Here is a 22,066-nt window from a genome sequence, read left to right as displayed (position 1 = left end):
ATCGAGGGACAAAAAAAAAAAAGAAGGGAGACGGGATTCTGGAGAGCAAGAGGGGCAGGGAGGAAGGCAAGGAGGACGAAAGAAAGGGCCGAGAAGGGTAAACATTACAGTTCTATGCCAAGCAAACATCAGATGCTGGGATACTTCAACAAAAAGCCACCGTTCATTTGGGAGAGAAGAAGATGGAGCAAGAGAGAAAGAGTGGGCGAAGATGCGAGTGTGTGGCAACAAGCAGAGACACCCAGTCAAAAGCTGGGAAATGGAAAGTGAAAGCATGGAGCGTCAGACAAACAGCTGCTGTTGTTAAATAGGACAAAGCGTTTTTTTTCTCATAACACATCCATGCATCTCTTTCTCAGTGTCTGTTTGCACAATATCCTGCAGCAAACACAGGGTTTGACCTCATGAATCAGATGAGTCATCTGTAACTTAATGTAACTGTATATTTGCATACACACTTCATGAAACAAATCAAGAGATGCAGGACACTAAACCTGCACTACAAATTCTTCCTGTAGGACATCATCATTACTCCACACGTTATCTTGAACAGAAAGACAGTGTTACTTACAGTAATTAAAAAACACTTGTAGGTTTTGGATGGATGTTCGGTCTAGAGGTTTCCTGCAGTGGGTCACGTGACAGAGGCAAGGCAGTCTATATAACTGCATGTAGAGTCCATGGACTTTACTGGTCAAGAGACCAGAGAGGCAGCAAGGAGATAATCTACAGAAATCCTGCTTTTGCACTTTAGGTGTTGACCTTTTGACCTCACAGTAGAGGAACTCTTAATCACATCCAACTTACAAATAAGATAACCTCTCATCACTGTCAAGGAAATGCACCTCCGAAACAGTAACAGTGAAGGTAGCAATTTTTCTGGGAAGCACACCTGTTGCATTCGGACAACCAGATGGCAGAAGAGACAGCAGGATACATAAAAACTGCAGACATACAGTAGAGCGGTGAAGCACAGTACACAGCAAACACACACCAGTTACTAGAAGGAAATATTCAGAGCAAATTGATGTATTTAAATGGTCGGAATCAGTACTATAAATAATAATTGCTACTGATTATATGCAGACGTGACAAGAACTGCAGATCATAAATGTAACAAATTTAAATTTGCACAGACTGTGCATGTTTTTCTTCTTTTCTAAAGCCTTTGAAGCTGACACACTTGTCTCTTGAACTAAATCACCACTGTGCTACAACGACTAATTCAGCAAAGCAACAATTATTTTCAAATCTAATCTTGCTTATTTGGTCTATAAAATGTCTACAACTATATAAAAACTATTAAAAAAACTACAGTAACAGGAATTCATGAGGAGTTTTATCATAACTTTCTTCATGTTTGCCTCTGTTTCACATTCTCACACACACACACACACACACACACATTCCAGGGCAGCATTGTTTTGTCTATGTAACTCTATAGCTGCATCTGCCTGTGTTCCTGAAAAACAAGAGCTACTTGGTAACACTACCCATTTGATAGCATGTTCTAGGTTACCAGTCCGACACATAAGTACACACATACAATGGCTAGCATCATCCAAGCTACCCATTCCCTGACCCCATTTCAACCAGGCATACCAAAGAGTTTTATTAGGCCAGTAGTGAACCAGAGTACTAAGACAAAGAGAATCCTCCTGGCATCCTGAAATCACATGTAACATGACAGTAACTTCCTTATTGTTCTTAGAATAACCACATTCTGAATATTGGACCCAAAGCTTCTTATTTTAATATCATGTATGCTTTCTGTGTAGATGCTGGAGAAGTAGAGAAGAAAAATGTATGCCACATAAAAAGAACTTACCAGTGAATTGACATATAAGATATTTTAGCCTCCCTTTTCCTCATTATTTTGGTTATCACTCATGCAAAAACTAATTAATTGGATCACAGAAGCTGCAATGTTAAAAATCACCCCATGTGTAGGCAGTGACGCACCATCACAGTTAGTGGCACAAAGGTGTGGGCTGCACCTGTGTGACAAATTTAAAACTTACATAAAGTGTTATTCAACCTCTGTGCAAAATACATTGGAAAGCTAAAGCAACAATGGTTACCCTCCTTCAATGTGACTCCAGTATAACCCCAAGCTGACTGTGTCTGCTTAAAGACGCACAGAGAAAATGTGAAAATGAGAAGATAAGGATCATTTGATATAAAGTTGCATCAGTTTTAAGGCAAATCCTTGCTACATATATCCTAGGAGTTTCAGCTGTGTACAATGTTGCACATTTAATACAAGCTTCAGGCAACAAGCTGTGCTGAATCTGACACCAATGAAACACAAAGAATAATGGTGGAGCTGTAAAGCAGGATGGTCCCAAAACTGAAAGCCTATCTTACCTTTTAACCTGATTCCTCTTGGGATCTGAGTTAGAGCCAACAGATGCTACTTTCAGCAGAAAAGGCTTTTAATCATGTTAGAGTGCCACACTTTGATTAAAGCTTTACCTGCATCCAGCTGTCCACCTCTCAGCTTACTGTCCACAACTTAACTGTCGGATGCTAAAAGTTTTTGATGCTCTCGTGGAAGCAAGATAAATTGCTCATTGAAGCAGCACAGGGAGAATTCCTTCACACTCTAAACCCAAATACACCTTTTCAGCTGGAAGCCGACCTCATTCATCCCCCTCAAAGAAAAGTCAGATATCTTTTTCTCTTTTTTTCGGGGGGGTAAAGAAAGGGGGAAAAAAATCATGGCCACATCAGCCTTTCACCAAAGGAATGTCACGTGACGTCATCTATTTGGGATCGGATTTCTCCGTCTCCCTTTCCTTCACTTTCTCCCATGAAAAAGTAGAAGAAGCGTACATGTGTGTGATGCGTTGGGTAATCCCCCCCAAGCCCGTAACCAATATCATCCGACGTGGACCTGAAGCGCACAACACGGGGAGATATGCAACCCCCAAATCAATGCTCCGATTACACCTCACCAATACTGCCACCACCAGTAATGACATTTTAATGACAACTATTCCCGTTATTAAACAGGGGGAGAAAAAAAGAGAAACCTGACAAGCTACCAACGATCCTGCAGCCCAACTCATCTCAAGTTTTCTCCTAATACGGTGGGACAAGGGCCTATAGTCTTTCTGTAACTACGTGGAAGTCAGATAATCGATCGTGTCGAGCAGAAGACCAATGTTTGATTTCCACGTCTGCATCAGAGAGGCTGAGAGAAAAATTTGTCTCCTGCATAAACAGACACGTAGTCGTTTCTGGGGGGGAGAGAGGGTGAGAGAGAGAGACTGGCTGGCTGGCTGGAAGGAATGCTAGGATATGCTGGAGTTGGGATTTTTTTTCTTCCTCCAAAGCTTTTCACTACATTCTGCAACCGCACACAAAGTCAACGGAAAGTCGATCTTAAACGGCCCCTTCAACGCTTCTCGACAGTTATCCAACACAACAGAATCCCCTATAGTGTCAATTCAATGATTTCGCAACCCCCTCTGTCAAATCTGACTGCCTCAGCATCTTCCTTTCCAAGTTATTTTCCAGCTATAAAAGTGCTCATTTCCTGATTTTAAGCAGCAACAACAAAAACGACAATTTCCACAATGCAAGTCGCAGCGCACCAGCAGTTGATTATTAGAAACAAGCCACGGAGACAACGGTTTTCTTCTGTTGCGCACTCACTCCATCTGAAGTCCTCGGAGACAAAAACACATTCTTTGGTGAAAGCTGAGAAATCGGGACCACAAAGAGCAGACTCCAAAACGCACAGTCCGACACATTCACGCGACTAGTGTGATGAATTAGCACGACTATCCCCTCTGCTTTGCTTTTCCTTATTGTTTCAAAATAAAAGGAATTTTTGAGCAACAAAAAAAAAGTTTCGTTTCACCCTCCTCCGCAGTGGTAAAGCAGTTTTCCTTTTTCCTTTGCGTTGGCCAAGTGGCCCAGACTGCCGGCGTCAGCGCTCAGCTCTCCAAACTCACACACAGACACACGCACTTCTAAAACTTTTTCAACATCCACTCCAGTTGCCTCGATTCCCCCACTTTGTGGGGAATGCTGCTTAAAAACTGTAAAAGGACTCACCTCGCTGCAATAAAATAATCTTCAAACAGACGTGGCTGCGCGATTTTTAATTCCCTGGGCCGGGTCTTGCCTGTCTGCTGGCTCGACGCTATGAGTACTGGGAGACTCCGCCATGTCAATCATAGCCGACCCACATGGAGCGAGATCCCGCCTCTACCGTAATGCACAGTGCGCAGTGAGAAAGCCAAAACAGAACGCTATAGCACGCTTTTCTCACAGCATAGAATAAATGAGGGAGAACAGCTGTTTACAGTCATGAAGAGAAAGAAAAGAAAAACAAAACAAAACTAGGGGACGATCATTTTTTTAAAGAAATAAAAGTTTTAAAGGAATATTTTAGTTACTTTAAAGCTATTAAATGCCAAATTTGCCTATTTAATTTCCCGATATTATCAAGTAGACTACAATTTTGAAGAGCCTTTAATGAATTATTTATTCCGATATAGAGCTCAGTAATCAGAACAAAGCCGTGTATACAAAATTCAAATACTGAGTTATAGTTTATTCTCTTGGTGATTCCACGAAAAAGATTCAAACTAAACACAGAACATGAAAAAAAATAATATACGCATAAAATATGAGATCCTTTTATGCTTTTTATTGGTTGTTGACTCCTAAGACATCTGCATTAAAAGGTTATGTAAGCCCAAACAGGTGGGTGAACTCTAAGGCAAACAAACCCAAGGCTGAATTGATTTTATTTGTCATAATGCTACAGAATATATTCATTCCAGTAGCCAGTACCTGTGTCATGTTTCTTGTCATTTCACATTTTTTAAGTTAAAAATAAATTTTAAAAAACTATAATTAAAAAATGTTTAAAAAAAATCACCAAGAACTCAACAATAAATGTAAATAAATAAAATAAACTTCTCAAGTAATATATAATACAATAATTTCTTATACCATACATTCAAACTAATTCACCCATTTTCGAGAGTGTCAAGTGGGTCAAAGCTCTGTTCCAGCGCCTCTAAAACATCTTTAACCACAGACCAAAGTCCCTCTGGTGGCTGAACTCGGCATCATTTAGCCCACCAAGAGCCCACAGTTTCAAGGGTTTTAGGTTCAGTATTGATACCTGAAAAACGGACATCGATTAATGGTCTGATTTATTTTCTAAAACATATGTGGTGAATTTTCTACAGGTTTTAAAAAGAATAAGACTTTTCCAGTACTGATGAGTGTATGATATGCTACACAATACCATATTGCATCTGTGCATGCATTCACCTTCTTCCCCTGGGGTTCATTATAGCAGACTTCCACACATATACAAATGTGCATGTTAGCGCTTGAAATTAAGACATCAATACCAACAAGTGCATGTCACAATTAGAACACAAAACATGTCTCGGGGCCAAAAACGTAATTTATATAGATTCAATACAAACCTATAAATCCATCATTTGATGAAATCAGTAACTTTACTTTCACAATAAAAAAAAATGGGAGTAAAATCACAGATCAGAAATTGTTGTTAAATTGAAATCCACAACAATTTTTTACTGCACTTTGAGCCCCTCATTGGCTTCAATCACAGAAAATTCAACACTGCAGAAAAACAGAATGACATTGTTTCATTTAACCCTGGCAAGTGCAACAACAAAAAACAGGCCGTTCAATTTGTTACGCCTGTGTTTTGTATATCTTTGTCCACATTGATAATTCTTACTGTATTTTCAAACAGGCACTCGGAGCCAAATACACTCGTTGCCCCTGAGCTCTCCATTTCTCTCAGCTGGCACAGACAAACACATTCCAGCAACTGCACTAAGAAAACAGTCACCGGTGTAATTCGAAGCCAGTAAAAGAAATATGGTCCTTTACCAGGACAATGTGCCTGTGAGGAATTAAATGGAATTTGGTTCAATTCAGTGAACACAAATCAACCCAAGGGGGCAACTGATATGGCAAAAAAGACAAATCATACTTGCCCACCAAAAATACCACTGAGGATCAATGTAGTGAGAGAACTCCTCTACTTATAAGATGTCGGCTCAGCTTTTTCTGCTTTCATGTAGGTTATTTCCACAAAAACACTTTAGATTTCACAGTGTTCCCTAAACACTTGACACCCTTTTGACTATACAAAAAAAACATTTTTTTTACATTTTTTGTACATTTTTTGTACACAAAAAATTCTTTACCTCATATACCTTATTAGATGTTTGGATAGAAATGTTGTTATGTAGCTCCTATAGTAAATCCCCCACAAAAAATAATGTCCTAAATGTACAAGCCATAATGCAATATAAAATAATACTTAAACTGTGTAAAGCAATATCAAAATAAATATTTGTGTGTTGTTTTAGGTATTAAATCCTTCCCAGAAACCATCAAGAACACATTAAATGGTCTTCTTGACATTTTGATCACATCAGGTTCTTTTTCAAAGCAGACCAAGTTGGCTCAGTTGTCATGGAAATATGGATGCTGCTTTCTGAGCCCATTAAGCATATCTCGTTCTCGCTTCTCTTGTGCCTTTTAAATATAATAGCAAATGCCATACAATTTTATGAACACCAATGACTTATGAGTTTACGTCCTTACACCACACTAAGCTCCTCTGTCTTAAATGCGTCCTCACAAGGGGGGATGTAGATAAAGAGAAGCAGATGAGTTAGGGAAGGGCTTAGCTTTAAAACAAGAGAGAAATGAATTGTGCAACAGCAGCCCCAACTCAGAATCAAGAAGCTGTTCCCACAATTTTGAGCTGTGGAAACAATGTATAGTAGTCAGAGACAATCAGTCTGTGAATTTAAAAAAAAATACCTTCTTGATTTAAATAATTCTGCTAACAAAGCCAAAGTAGGCCAACCTCGAGTGACATGTTGGACCTTTACAGACATTTAGTCACATTAGATTAGATCTGTGGAGGAGAGCGGATGAGGAAAGACTGGAGGGAACAGATCTTGGAACAGCAACGCAACTATTTCCCCTGTATGTCAGGGCCAGGCCTCCACAACTGCCAGATGTTTACCACCAACCCAGCTGCTTTCTCTCTTGCCTTCTTTCTCCTCATCTCTCCTCCTCAGATTTTTTTTCTCTCTGATTCTCTTTAAACCAAGCCCACCCTGTAATCATGCACACTCACCAAAGGGCTTTGAAGTAAGTGGAATGTGTCCAGCCATATGATAATATGCACTCTATATTCTTATAACAGATAGAAAGTAAAGAAGGGAAAGCAGGAAATGAGATTATTGGACAGCAGCCAGCTCTTCAGTGTGGTTTTCTAGATGTTAATTATGCCCTTACTCCACTCTTAGATCTTGCACGTGTGTGTGTTTATGTATGCATTTATGGGTGTATGTTGTGTGTACATATGTAGCGTTTCTGTACACATTATCAGAAATGCTGGTCTAAGAGCGGGTAATGGGCTGATAATCGGCGCCTTGGAACAGAGAGGTGCAATATGATGGCGCGTGCATGAGTGTGTGCATGTAAGGTACTTCTTTCCAAAGACGTGAGGATGGAATTGACCTCATCATGAGTTCAACCCAAGGCTCTCAGCAAACCAGCAAGCGCAGACATGTCTCCCACCTCTCTCTGCCCCCTCCAAACCTTTTTTTCCTCCTTTTTCAGTATGCAGGGCAGCTGGTCGGACCGTTATATACTAAAATGATTTCTCTGACATGTGTTTGTACCTCCATGACCTAAATTGTGCATTTAATTGGAATACAGTATTGTGCAAAAGTCTTGAGCTACCTCTGAGCTCTTCATATTTTGCAAGGCGAATGAGTAATAGTTGCAGTGATTTATTAAAAGATGTGCAAAAATACATGGAAATATAGTATACAAGGCAAAAACAGACTTTTTAGACTTCTAATGACCTTTAAAAATCAATATTTGATATTGCCACCTTTATTCTTCAGCCAATCGTGTTCCATTGTGTATGCTTTTGCTGCATTGGCCTTTTTGTTTGCGATCATTCTTTTCAGATGGTATTCCATGATCAATCAAAAGCCTCCTGACTTCGTCCATACACACAGATGACAATTTTATGATACTGATTATCATTGCAGTTCTTGTGTAACTTGGCATACCTCAGTCTTTCCCTCCTGCTTCCCGTCCTTAAGGATGACTTCCTGACAGCCACCCTTCCACTGAGACCATTCCTGATGAGGTTTGAGTGAAGAGTATGTGGATAAATGGAATGGTGAGATGCATCTCCCAGGTCACGTGTTAGCTGGATTTTTTTGTCCTGTTTTTTTAAGGACATGACATTCATCTCCTTATGTTTTTCCACTTGTCCAGTTTCCTCAATGTTTTAAGGAGACAATGCATGCCATGGTGAGATATAACATTTTTTGGCTAATACCTGTGTGTCAAACTGCATAATCTTTGGCATTATTTATAATTTCAACTAAAGAAATGCAGCTGGTTCTACAATTGGTTCTTTGCTAATTTCTTATTTGTACACATGACACTGTTTAATCTATGTTTTTTAATTTACTGCATTACATCTATGTAATGATATATATGTAATGCAGTGAGAATTTAAATACAAATTTACCAACATGGCATGCTAGAAAGAGAAACTAATGTTAAAACAAATTATATCTTTTCTCTTACTTGGACTCTTTTTACCATTTTAGGCTTGTTTTGGGGGTCTTTTGGCTCATAATAAATAGTATTAATATTCTATTTAGTATCTCTGGAACATCTGGAACAAGAAGCAATTTCAAAGGCTTTCTTTGCCCAAGCTCATCTCTTTGTCTCACTTTGATAAGACGAATTGCTTCCAGTTGTTTCCTTCCTCTTTTCAGGACTTTCTCAGACAGCTTTATCCAAAGCTTATGTTTCTGGCATCACTGGTATGCATGGAACAAGTACCGCACTCTACATTAATCAAGGCCTTACAGTGCCCATGCACTTCTCGTCGATGAGATCAATTGGTTCCAGTTGTCGCCTCACCATTTTGTGGGTTTCCCAGTCAGCTTTATCCCCGCACAGTGTTTATATGAGATTTGTATTTGTTCCATCTTTGCCAATCATGTCATATGTTCCATCTTAAAGAATACCTTCCAGTCATGACATCACGGTGGGGATTTCACACTGGCTGGGTCACCCCACCATAGGGTGGTGGGCGTTGGCAATCACAGCCATGGAATGTCTGTGACTCAAGAAGGTGGGCCAGCGATCTGGTTGGCTAATTTCTTTGTCCCTGACATTTGTGGAAAACAAACGGAGTGCCATTTTAAACAATGACCAGTCCACTCTGACCTTCGCTGGGAGGCCAATTGCTCATGAGCAAATCACAATGTGACACCGTGCCAGCTATTACACCATTGTTCGAACAATCAGTGCATTCAGAACAATAAACCTCCAGAAGAAACGGTGCCTGCAATCACCCTCATTTTGCCAGGAATTATATCCCCACAGAAATATATAACATACGTTTTCTTAAGTGCTATTTACACAAATCTGTTTTATCAAGATGGGTGAAAACACAGGGGTGGAACTAAAACGCTGTAAAAACAGTTTCATCTAAAAGCACAGTTAGCTGAAGCAATTAATTTGTGTGATCACAACTTGTGAAGTAAAACAGTATTATAATTAAAAGTTATATTCCCCACAAGATGAAGCCTTCTGACATTTTCACAAACTTTTAAAAACATTAGAAGAATTGGGTTCATGGAATAGTCCAAAAATGTCTTTTCTCGTGTGTTTTAGGCAACATAGCTGGATAGGTAGGATGTCCAGGAGATACAACTCCATCTTTTTCACACAAGGTTGCAATCAGATATCAGTCTGTGTAGTAGGAAGTTGGCAGGGTAAAGACCCTTCAATGTTCAGTGGGATGCATGAAATACTTGCATTCTCAAATGCATCTTCATCTTCAGGCACTTTGCTGATTTCTCCACTATCATGACAACTTGAGAGCCATTGGATGGATTGTGCCATGAAGAGACCTGGTACAGACCTATATAGCACAAAGGATGACAAAATACCCTTGCTGACCTCATTTTTCGACAGTGCCATCAACAAAAAAAAACAAAAAAAACATGGCAGATCCATCAATGTTTGCTAAGGAGCTGGTTACCATTGTAACTCAAACACTGTGATTGGCATCACTGTATAAACTTTAGAGTTTATTAAATTTTTAATTGATGAAAATATAACTGTCAAAATGGCATTCAAGGGGTTCAAAGCCTATGTCATTTATATATGTCATTTTCCATCCATCCATCTTTGTAACCACTTATCCAGTTCAGTGTTGCTGGGGGCCACCATAGCGCCAACATAGAGAGAGAGAGAGACCCATATTCTTTTCATACTCATTTGCACATCCATATTCATCTAATACACTGTAAACAATGCAATACCAACACACGTGCTACTGTAAAATAGCAAATGACAAAGTTCAGAGGTTAGAGTCAAATGTCAATCATATATATTCCACCCCGTAATATTCTTTATATTTTTAGTTGAGCGATTTGTATATATTAATGCCGTAGTATGCCAGTATTCTAATTTTGATTCATGGTATGCATTTTTACCATTGTTCTATTGTATAAAATTAGGTATTGTTTACAGTATTTTAGATACATTTGAGCCAATGCAACACTCGCTGAGAGCAGGAACAATGACACTGTAAGCTCAATGGAGATCATCTTTGCTACTACAGATTAAAAAAAGGTTGTGTAGCTCATTGGCTTACTTGTCACCTGTATAATCATGCCTCTAAGCTGGGGCAGCAAAAATAATTTGCTTGGAAAGCTCAGCTGATGTAATCTACAATCACAATAAACCCTAGATTTTTGGTTGTTGCCAATTTGGGAATCTCCTAAATATCCAAAAAGAAAAAAACAAACAAAAAAAACCCTCAACAATGTGACTCATTGACCACAGACTTCATGTTTAGCTCCTGCTCTTGTCATGGAGGCCCCGATGCTAGCATATTGATTCACTGCAGCGTCATACAAGCCATATAGGGTCAAATGTGAATTTGTTAAAAATAACTACAACAGATGAAATTAAACAACAACATGGAAAATCTTAAGCTCTAAGAATGAAAATAGCCAGTATCCGAGACGGGCTATTGAGCACCAGTGCATGCAAACACGTTAAGACGTTAAGATAAGAAGTGTGTGTACACAGGAGGGAATAACGATGTCTGAATGTGACACGTGTGTCATGGAATAAGACCATAAAGAGCAAAGAGGAAATATTTTTTTAAACATCTTTATTTAAACTTTTAAACTTAAAATGAAAGCAACAAATAACAGGAGACAGGACAGAAAAAAGAAAGAAAGATTGAAAGACTAAAAGAAAGAATTGATGGATGTAAAGAGGGAAAACCATGCCAATACAATAACCACCAGACTTTGCATCACATCTCAGCCTACTCAAGTTTTCTGTGCACAGATCAAAAATAAACTCTTTTTCTCTACCTTTAAAAGTAAAGTAAAAGTCCTGCATGGCTTTGCTCCTTGCCTGATGCTTGGAGTGTGAGCACCAGGATACTTTGCATAGAACCAAAAAGTCGTCGTCCAGACTTGATGTCCCATCACCATAATTAGTTCTTTCTTGTATACCGTATAGGCGAAGAAATCTCTTTAAGAGTGAATGAATGTGATCACAGCAGTGAAAAATCTGTCTCAACCGTTTCTATATTAGATGATATCTTGTATCTACAAATTTTATGATTGTCAGGTTGGGTAGAAAAGAGGATTTCACCCACTTCTGCTGATAAAATCCACTGCACGTCTAACACAAGCATACACACAGCTAACATAATTTACCCCCCATCCCAAAGCCACACAGTGGCACAGTAATACAAACCATCATATTACAGTTGTTATGTCCATAATGGCTCATTATTACTGTTAATAATATTATAATATTGCTTATTACAAAGCTAGAGAGATTTACAACAAATATAAAGCAGAAGTGGGGTGATCAAGGTCCTTAAAACCTTGCAGCATCCGCAAGCTGTCTTTTTTACCCTTCAACTGCAACTATACTATGGTGAGTCTGTACAGCAAATGCCAGAAAAGGATGTATATATCGGTGAATTTAAAGCCACTGAGGACTACTACTAATTAAAGAGTTATACAAGGGCACACACATCCACCGATCCTGGAGCACAATCCCCATGGCAACAAAACGGCTTGAAACAGAGCTACACAACACAGGCTCCTAAAGCACACTCTTCTATCAGTGCAAACACACACTCCTAGCTATTACAGTAAATAAAGGAGTTAAAGGGTTCATAGACCAAACTCACATAGTGGCATCAAACCATAAACATTGATTGGGTTGTACTATAACAACTGGTTTTAAGAGATTTTAAGAAAAATGTGCCTGAAAAAAAATAAGGCTTCATCTCAGTACAATGAATGGACATTTCTGAATAACTATACAGCAATTGAGCAGTGATACATCTATGCATCTTAGTCTCTATAAAGCACAAACTGTAGTGTCAGGACAATGTACTACTGGAAACTTTTCAGCGTGTCTTCTGTTGTTTGAATAACAGGGACACGTGTTCAGAGAATCATTTTTCTAAAAGCCACAAACACTGTAGTGAAGTGCTGTTTGAAATCTCAAACGTATCTACGTAATGGTTTGCCGGCATGATACCACTACATATGTGAGTTTCAAATTTGATTAGGCAACCTATTTATTAAAAGGCATCTTTAGTGGTGTGTTTTTATGTGTTACAGGTAGAGTGGACTTCAGAAACGCTGATAAACACATGATCAATAGTGATGAGATGTAAACAGGTATGTAAAAAGGGGATACTTTTGCAGAGACTAAACGACAGTAACAGTTCACATGAATTAGAAGGCAGTGTACAAATTCAAAAAAGGATGTGAGAGAATAAACGGGGAAGATAACTCTGATGATGAAATGACAGAATGACTTTTCCCAGTTCTCTCTTTTTAACTTAAAACAATAAAGCTCAGCTTTCTGTGTAATGTACTGTATCGGTGCCCAATGTTTTTGTTCTACACTTCTGCTTGTCAAATTGAAAATTCCATAAAAAATAAAGGTTTAACAAAGAAAAGAAAAGAAAAGAAAAGAAAAGAAAAGAAAAGAAAAGAAAAGAAAAGAAAAGAAAAGAAAAGCAGGATGTGGGAAAACATACAGTGAGATGTTGCATGAGACTGGCAGGAACAACTTACAAATCGTAGGCACATCTATTGTTTCATTACAAATGTTACAGGTGGAAATGTTTGGGCAACTCTACCGGAGAGTTTGATATGACTGGCATTGTGCATCACTTGATGTGCATATCCCATATCTTTCACCATTATCTGATTGAGAATTAATACATTGAAATTGTAGAGCTTGAAAATAACTGTCCATGACTCCGGAAAGCGTCCAGAGGTGGAGCGCTGATAGTGCTGCAACAATAAAGAACAGCTCAGGCTGTGCGGTGAACTAAACGCCTTCACAGAAATGACAGCCAGCCATCAAGCACTGTGCAGGCCACGGATGGCATGCAGTACCACATACTGGCCACTAAGTGGAGGTGCTGATATAACCGATCAAGCTGTTCTATGACCTCTAATTAAAGGGACTAACAGCTTCCTTTACGAGAAACATGATGACAAGATGCTCACACAGCAGGTTTCTCAAGGCAGTGTGTCATATTTTTAAGCAGTGGACTGTTGCTCTTCAATGGCAGTGTCTATCATTGTCATTATTTTTTTCTACCTGCCAGTTTCTCCCACTAGATGCCTACTTGTGTGCATGGCAGGCTTCCTGTCAGTCTAACTTGAGCTTAGCAAAATTCTTAAAAAGATTGTCCTTTGGCAGGATTGTCAGTAGAGAATTCACAATAATTACATTATTTTACAGTTAAGTGTTTTTCTTTGAGTCCTTCTTGAGCTTACCAAACTTCTGTCTTTGGCTTCTGTGGAGCAAAAAGCTGGAGGCAGGGACATTCTTTTTTGTGTGAATACAGATGCATTATTGCACCAGACACCAGAACAATACTGGTTTACGGCCATACTCACACATACATACAATACAATAACTCCACAGAGAAATCATGAGACAGGAGCCAGAATTCCTTTCTCTGTCTGTCTTTCGATCCATGTATGGATGCATATATCCAGAGTGGCCCTCCATCACCTTGCTGTTTTCTGTTTACCAGAAAGAGAAGCCCAAGAATTCCAAATTTTATGCAGACAGGTCTGATATGACCAGTTTTTCCATTTTCCCAATTTCTCCAGGAACTTGAAGCTCCTCAGATTCATAGTCATCATCAAATGACCTGGGAACACAACAGAGATAACCGATTAACACCTTAATTCTTAATAAAAATGATAAACTTTTAGTTAATAACGTGAATGAGTGTGAACGTGTCTACGCCTTACCCCTCGTGCAGCTGTTCATTTGCAGTCTCCTCTGCCACTAGTATCTCATACTCCTCTGAGGCATATTTATCCCAGTCAGATGGTTCTGGACCTTCACTATCAATGTCCTGGAGCACCACAAACACAATACATATTGGTGTTTTATAGCTTTAGATAAAATACACAAAACTAAAAAAAATAATAATAAGAAGAAGCGAAGAAGCTATATGGCACTAGAAAAAAATCCAGCCAGATTATACACTGTGGGGAGTCACAATTTCGAATCACTAATAACCTAACATGCATGCCTTCGAGTGGATCATCACAATATCAAGAAGATCCACAGTTATAGTTGAATACTCTAAATACATTTTGAAGATTTGCACCTTTTGCACAGCAAATGGGTCTCTCTGTTCATGGTCCAGGTACTTCTCCAGGTTGAAGAAAGTGTCAAAGAATATGTGAGCCATCCGGCAGCGTTTCAAGTCACTCAGAGTTATCTTACCTAAAGGAAATAAAACAAACACAAATGCAGGTGTAATGTCTCAAAAGCACAATGGGTTGTGTTTGGCCGTCTACTGATTAAAACGTAATTGTGAAATAAGAAAAAAAAAAGACTAAGGGCAAGAAAGTTTGAGCACTAACCTGGGTTCTCAGGTTTGACCAGGTCGAGCATCTGGCAGAGCAAATCCTGAAAGGGTAGAGGCTCGATGCCCATTCTTTCCATCCTCTCACACTGTTCTTCATAAAAATACTCCAACTCAAACATGGAAAGGACACCATCACCATCCACGTCCATGCAGCGGAACCAGTACTCTATACTGGAAATACAGGTAACAAATGTGTTACGCACAGACTCAGATTATTTGTTGCATACCTGCAGTGTACTTTCAACTTTTGAAATACCTGGTGGGATTTTTTTTGTCTTCCTCAGATATCAGAAACCAGACAAACTCAGCGTAGCTCATCCTGCCTTCTCTCTGCACAGCGTTACCCCTGGAAAGAAAAGAGACTGAACCATTTAGATGCTCTACAGTTATTACAGTAAAGTAATTGGCTACGTATGTTCGTTCACGTGCGGGTTTTTACTCACCGAGTAACAGCCCCTGAAAATAATCTCTCAATGATTCTGTTTGAGGATGCTGTTAAAATGGGAGAATAAAAAGAGGAAGTAAATACACAGAAACAAGATGACACTGTTTGTAAATCAGTGAAAGCACATTAAAGTCAAACACTGATTCAGACAATTAGATTTTTGGCTCAGTGCTCATATAAAGGATTAGAAAAACCCCAATTGAACTGCTATGGAGCTCTTTCAGCTGGGGGAAGTAAATCCTTAACTGAGATTTGTTTTCTTACCGTGGTTGTTGTATCTCCCCAGATCTTTGGGGTCAATGTACAGATCATGATCAGTGTCCAGCTCCCAAAACTTGCAGTAGATGACGTAAAAGTGTTCGTAGGAGAAGTAGTCAGTGATCTGATTGATGTCGTCCTCTTCTTCCAGCAGCGCCAGAGTTTGAAGGAAATTACTCCGGCGTAGCTCCATCATTGTGATACGACCTTTCCATGACCGGTTCACTACATAGTATATCCGCTGGATCACCTGTGATAACATTATAGTAGAATAGCGACAAAGACAATTCTATTAAATAATAGTTTTCATAAAATGCGCTAATAAAACGAAAGTAAAGCCTCATGATTAATGTAAAAACTTTTCATGATTAATCCTATAATTCAGTATCTTCCAAATAACAAGACCTCACTATATTTTTAAAGGAGGTGAGTTTATTAAATTATGAGAGACATCTTTCATAATTTCTGAAATTTTTAACATTACATTACCTTTTAACCAAAAAATGATTAATATAGCCTAACAGTGGAGTAGAAAATTATTAATTCTTGATAAGGCTTTTAATAGAATTATTAATAATCCTATTCAGTAATTACAATTGCCTTTGCTGTCTTCAATTAATCATAGAAACTTTTTTTTCCAATTTAATTTATGTATTTGACATCTGGTGGTTTTTGTATTGGTGATTCTAAAAAGTTAAAATCAAGGCAAGGTCTAAAACTGAAACTGTCAAACTAAAAAAAAAAAACATTTTCACGAGGTCTGTACAAGCCCTGTCATCCAGATGTATTAAAAATATTCCTCATCTAGCCAAGAGGAAGACCCACAACACTGGATTATCATCCATTTTCTGGTACATGGACCTCCATGGGTTACTAGCGTCTCATACAGTAGCACGTCAGTTGGTCTAAACTGAATAGGAAGTGTCATAAAATGGGAATGCAGGGGGTGTCTCTATGGAAAGGGATGGTAGGGAATGCATCAGTGTTTCCGTGAAGTCACCGTAGGCTGACGCATCGGTGCAGTGAAATCTCAGTACTTTTAAAAATCAAACCCTCAGCTTGCACAGTTGTCCCCGTCTACATTCAAAGACTCACATGCTCTACTGTTAATATTACACAGCTGAGGCACACAGAAGCTGTTTCGCTGACAACTTAAGAGGAGATTATGAATACTCTGCTCTATAGTGAGAGTAGGAAGCAGGTGGAAGAGAGTGTGGAGAGGTGGAGGTATGTTCTAGAGATAAGAGAAATGAAAGCCAGTAGAAGCAAGACAGAAGAGGGAGGCAGGTGGAACAGTGATCCTGCAAGAAGAGATCGTGAAGACAGATGAGTTCAAATACCACGGCTCAAATACCTAAGATTTTGGCTGAGAGTCACCAGAATGGATAGGACTATAATGCTAATCAGATTGAGTGGTTAGGAGACAAAATTAGACAGACAAGGCTGATATGGTCGGGACATGTACAGAGGAGGGTTAGTGGATATATTAGTCAAAGGATGTTGAAGATGGAGACAAAAACCACAGAAAAGATCAAGGTCATGCAGAGGGTTGACATAATGAAGGAGGATGCTAAGGCTAGTGGGAGGTGGAGGCAAATGTCCACTGTGGCAACCCCTATATGGGCTGCTCAGAGGCATAAGAATAAGGAAAAGGAGCAGGTTAAGGAAGAATATATGATTTGTTGGGTTTTTGTTGTATTTTATAACCTCATCAATCATTTTTAGACCAAATGGTAGTTATGTAAAAATATTATTTTATTTGGGGCATGTTTTAGCTTTTATTTGGCATGAAAGAGGAGGCTAGATAGTAAGGTGGGAAGAATAGTATTCACAGCAGAGTCTGGCACAGACGTGAATTCAGGCTGCTGCAGGAAGGACTTTAGCCTTCAGTATAAGGGTCATTATAACTCAATCAGGTGAACTATAATGGCACCCCTAGGACAGAATATTAAAGTGTCATTAAACAGAAAAGATCTTGGGAGAGTTGATTGCTGTTCACTGTTACAGTCATGTTTTAAATGTTTCTGTTGTTCACTGGTAATGTGCTTGTACTTGTGAAGTTTTCTCATCTTGAAGCCAGTTAATCTAGTTTCCATTACTTGCCTTTGGTCACGAGCTTTGGACATTTATTGAACAAACAAGGTCATTGATACATGTGGCCATAAAGAGCTTCCTCATTACTGTGGCGCTTAGTCTAGAACTGCTATTCCTTTTCAGTTAACAGAGCTTGTGAGATACGCTAAAACACAATCTTACAAAGAAATATATTTTTAAAAAACACAGCTGATCTCATTGGTTTTTGCCATTTACCGTTGTTATGTAGCGTGAATGGAATTCAGGTGCATCCTTTAGAAACGTGAGCCCAGGATGCGTATCTACAATGTCCTAATAAGGCAAACAGGAAAAAAATAGTATATAGAGTTGTCATAAAAATATAGTGTAGCACAGAAATAACAGAGTTGCTTATTTCATTTATATTGGGATGATATTTACCTGCAGTAGAGGAATAAAGTCTTCCTGCTCCAAGTAGTTACAGCCAGGTTTAGCCAGCAAGTAAACAAACTTTGAGGCATCGTCATGGCAACTGTGCAACAACCTGCAAGAAAGGAGAGGAGAGACGTATGATATCAAAGCCCAGTTGCATCTGTTTTATTCTATTTGTAAGGCTTTAAAGAACATGCGCGTGTCTTACTTCCTCCAAGTTGCAATGAACGAGTGAACAGACACAAAGCCCGTCCTCTCACCACCTGCTGCGTAGAACATGGGTGCTTTCCAGTAAAGTGGACACCCGCATGCCTGAATGGAAACACAACAACTGCCCGTATGACCTTACTCTGAACAACATGTTTGTTTCCTAGAGTTGCATTGCTTAGAAAGAGCACTGTTTTAACAAGGCCACTACGTGCAGTGATTTCTCAGGAAAAACAAAAGCCTTCTGGGAAATGTAAAGAAGTCTCAAGTCTCAATATGGATGTTGGCATTTCAACTGCCCTACTGGAATTAAATGTAGATGCTTGCCTTTGTCTTAATAAAGTTTGTTCTATTCTGAAAAACAGGTTAGGGGAAAGGTGTGATTTTACCTTTGCGACCTTGCCCATTTCATAAATATCAGCCTTCTCCTCCTCAAACTCGGTGAAGACCGTCTCAATGGTAGCAATTTCTGCATCGTGGTTGGCAGCCGGGCCCAGGGCAGGAAGCCCACGAGGGTAGTAGAACCTGGGAATGTTAACGGCAGGAGGAGGAGGGGTGACTATCACCGGAGCTGGAGGAGGGCTGGGTGAGCGTGGCGTGGGGGCTGGTGTGGCTGTGGTTGCAACTGGAGCGGGAGGAGGTGTTCCGGGTTTCTTTTCTGGTTTCGACTGGACCTGAAAAGAGAGAAGGGAGATCATGTGTGGGAAAGGACAAGCATGGATGGGTGTTAATTAGCTGTTTGTGGTCCTAACTTTAAACATCATATTTCAGCTTTTTTTGAGACAATGTTCCAATGACTGAAACGCCGCAGGTGGCTTACTGATTCAAACTACCTGCCTTAGTCTAGATGTAAAACGTATCTTGCTTCCCTAACTTTGTACGCATTTTAATGAAAAGCACAAATAAGAATGAAGAATTTAATGACTGTCATAGATAACTTTCCCCAGAGCTGTAGATAAGATACAACTTCACTGTAGTATGATAGAGAACCTACGTAAAAGGTTGAACTGGAAACTCAAAGTGACTCATAAACAACACACAAGAGACTATTTTTCCTGCCATTCTGTTAGTCATAGATGAGTAAAAAGCGGTCACAAGTGCACTTTTATTTTAACCTTTGGCAAGAAAAGTTCCAGGTTGCAGAAGACACATCCATACAGTCAGTCCTCAGAAAAATCTCAGAAAAAAATGTATTACCAAATAACTTACATGGTCAAATTTACCCCAAGACCCCAATATTAGACTACATCCTAAATGTGATACGCAACCAATTTTCCAGCGCTACTTATTAAAATATGAAGACCAAAACTGGAGCTTAATCAACACTGCATCTTAAATCAAAAGTCATTGTGTTCCCATAGGGACTTCTTGGTCTCTTCTCTTGGGCCTTCATACACTGTGTATTGAGCAGGACAGCTGTAGCAGTCCTCTCCTTCACACCGTTCATTCTGTCACTCTATTCCTGCACCTCCTGGCCTATTAATACCCAGCTGGTATCTGCCTCAGAATAGTTTGTCTTCCCTGGCATGTCACTCTGTGTGTGTTAGAGCAACCAGATGCATCTAATGTATGTGTGTGTACACAGATAAACATTTGCATCTGCACATCTTTATGCGCTTATAATTATTATTTATTATTATTGCATGCACACTTGCACCCTGCCTGTCTTGCTTGTTGAACTGACTGACCTGTTGTTGCTGGAAAGACTTGATTCTTTTCTTGAACCGTGAGGGGAGGACAAAGTCACACCCCTTGGCCAGAAAGGCCAGCTCCCCCCTGAGGTCAGGGTCCCTCCGTAACGATGCCTCCTTGATCATCATGGTGGAGGCTGAGGCTCACAACACCCCACCAGACACGGACACTGATGTGGCTAACGACAGGGCGACTACAGATTCACCAGCTTGCCCAGCGAGTGATAAGAAAAGGGATGGACTATGATAGGTTTACCCAACAGCTCAGATATCCAGGAGCCAAAACTGGAAAACCACTTCAGGAAAGCAAAGAATATCCAGCACGTGTGGCATTTCATGCAAAGTGTCCCTTAGGAATTATTTGCACTCAAAATCGGTCTCCTTCAAACTTCACATTTATACTCATGCTCCCAACACTTTGTCCTGTGGGGCAGTAATCCAGCAGTGTTTCTATGTAAAAAGATGATCCTTAGACGTCCTGTGCTACAGTGCAGGACGGGAGGCAAAAACATGGTACCGGGCTGTTTTATGGCCCAATGCAATCCCAAATCGTAGCTTCTTTCTGGGGAAGAAACATTGTGGTGTCCCCCTGTCAGCTCTGAATGTATGTATTTAATGTAGCCTCACTGGTGCCTGCTGTTCCAAGCTGGGCTCTGACAAACTGCACTGAGAAACATGAGCCATGCCTGGCAATGCACACACATATAACAAACCGGCTGTCCTGAGCATTAGGGTGGTGGGAGGCGGGGAAGTGCAACCATGTCGCATATCTTGGCGTAGTGCTTTGCAGGATATGAGCCCTCCTCTGTTCCTGCCTCCTCCTGCCGACTAAAGTTAGCCAGTGGGAAGTTACAACTCAAAGTGACTGTGATTGAAATGATTTTACTGCAGACAGGAAGCTTAAGTTGGTGCTTCAGGGTGAGTGGGTTGGACAAGCAAGCTGAAATATTTTCAAAGCGGTAATTTGGGAGGCAGTGTTGAATCAGCGGGCGAGACACCTGTCGTTATATCCGTTGACAGAATTTCCACTGGGCTGCTCAAAGACTCAAAGCAGCATTCCCTTTTGAACATAATGAAAATCCACAAGTGTCACCCTGCTTTAGAGCCAGTCAGTGTGTTTTTTAAATAAAAAGAGTTTAAATTATTCATCCGGCCATTTGTCAGTAAAACAAAATCACAAATCCAAAGCAACTACTGACAATCTTCCATAATACAAGGTGATGTGGTTATCCTGCTAAGTTTCTCAAACAAAATCATCAGCTTACTGTCACATGAAAGAAAGAACAAACAGCAGCTCCTCTTAAGAACTGAGAGGATGAAAAAGGAACCGTTCGGCATTTTTACTCGACTTACAGATTCTCAGAATAGATGAATTATTAATATTAAAAAAACAGTAAATCCTTACATTTGAGAAGTAGTAAAAACAAGGAACCAAGATTTCAGTTATCAAATTTTATTAAAGTAATCACCTCTGCATCTAGTTTTCTGCAAAATCAACAATGCAGAAGTAGCAGTTGAATTTTTGGAAGTAATAGATTTACTGCTGTCTGTTTCTATGCTCTTTAATGTATGGACACCAACGGTTAGTAGCAATATCCAAATGTGAAATATCAAACCACATTACTGCTCCTGAATGGCAAATGAATAGATACATGGACAGTACTGACAAATTTCCACGGATGGTAATAGCTAATTAACAGTGAGAATAAAAAGAGCATAAACTGTCAGCAGTGTGTCCTCGAATGCTCCCTGAAAGGCTTCCCTTAAATTTACCAAGGTTGAGCTAAATCCCTTTCGATGCCAAGCAACACCAATCTCAAGCTGAACAGAGAGGGGATCCCTCAGGATGTACAGGGTGACCCATTTTAAATCTGTCCAGCTCAAATACCTAGAAGTCTAGGACAGTACACAAGATATCTGCACATACTGTACTTGATACATCATGACTGCCAC

At 39.7% G+C, this 22,066-nt stretch overlaps 2 protein-coding genes across 8 annotated transcripts in view; both read right to left on the bottom strand.

Annotated features, from left to right (window-relative positions):
* fndc3ba (fibronectin type III domain containing 3Ba) overlaps positions 1-4,199 on the bottom strand; it is an 86,522-nt gene extending 82,323 nt beyond the window's left edge. Inside the window, exon 1 of one of the 2 annotated variants that reach the window (XM_085144109.1) lies at positions 4,066-4,199. The gene's annotated coding sequence lies outside the window, so the exon portion shown is untranslated. Of the gene's footprint in view, positions 1-3,660 lie in introns of both variants that reach the window. The other variant, XM_085144110.1, reaches the window with a different exon arrangement.
* Positions 4,200-9,459: 5,260 nt separating this feature from the next.
* LOC146496065 (serine/threonine-protein phosphatase 2A regulatory subunit B'' subunit alpha-like) overlaps positions 9,460-22,066 on the bottom strand; it is a 63,593-nt gene continuing 50,986 nt past the window's right edge. For 5 of the 6 annotated variants that reach the window (XM_085144103.1, XM_085144102.1, XM_085144101.1 and 2 more), the window contains 11 exons: positions 18,812-19,096; positions 18,424-18,527; positions 18,225-18,327; positions 18,042-18,116; positions 15,738-15,981; positions 15,472-15,520; positions 15,285-15,374; positions 15,024-15,199; positions 14,765-14,883; positions 14,400-14,506; positions 9,460-14,296 (listed from right to left, as the gene is read on the bottom strand). In XM_085144103.1, coding sequence (XP_085000229.1) covers positions 14,203-14,296; positions 14,400-14,506; positions 14,765-14,883; positions 15,024-15,199; positions 15,285-15,374; positions 15,472-15,520; positions 15,738-15,981; positions 18,042-18,116; positions 18,225-18,327; positions 18,424-18,527; positions 18,812-19,096 — 1,446 coding nt within the window. In that variant the 3' untranslated portion in view covers positions 9,460-14,202. Of the gene's footprint in view, positions 14,297-14,395; positions 14,507-14,764; positions 14,884-15,023; positions 15,200-15,284; positions 15,375-15,471; positions 15,521-15,737; positions 15,982-18,041; positions 18,117-18,224; positions 18,328-18,423; positions 18,528-18,811; positions 19,097-22,066 lie in introns of those variants that run through there. The other variant, XM_085144106.1, reaches the window with a different exon arrangement.

The sequence above is a fragment of the Neolamprologus multifasciatus genome, chromosome 19 (assembly GCF_963576455.1).
Source record: "Neolamprologus multifasciatus chromosome 19, fNeoMul1.2, whole genome shotgun sequence".
In the NCBI taxonomy this organism is placed as follows: domain Eukaryota; kingdom Metazoa; phylum Chordata; class Actinopteri; order Cichliformes; family Cichlidae; genus Neolamprologus; species Neolamprologus multifasciatus.
Note: the sequence above shows the minus strand (reverse complement) of the source record. Positions and strands in the feature narration are given on the sequence as shown.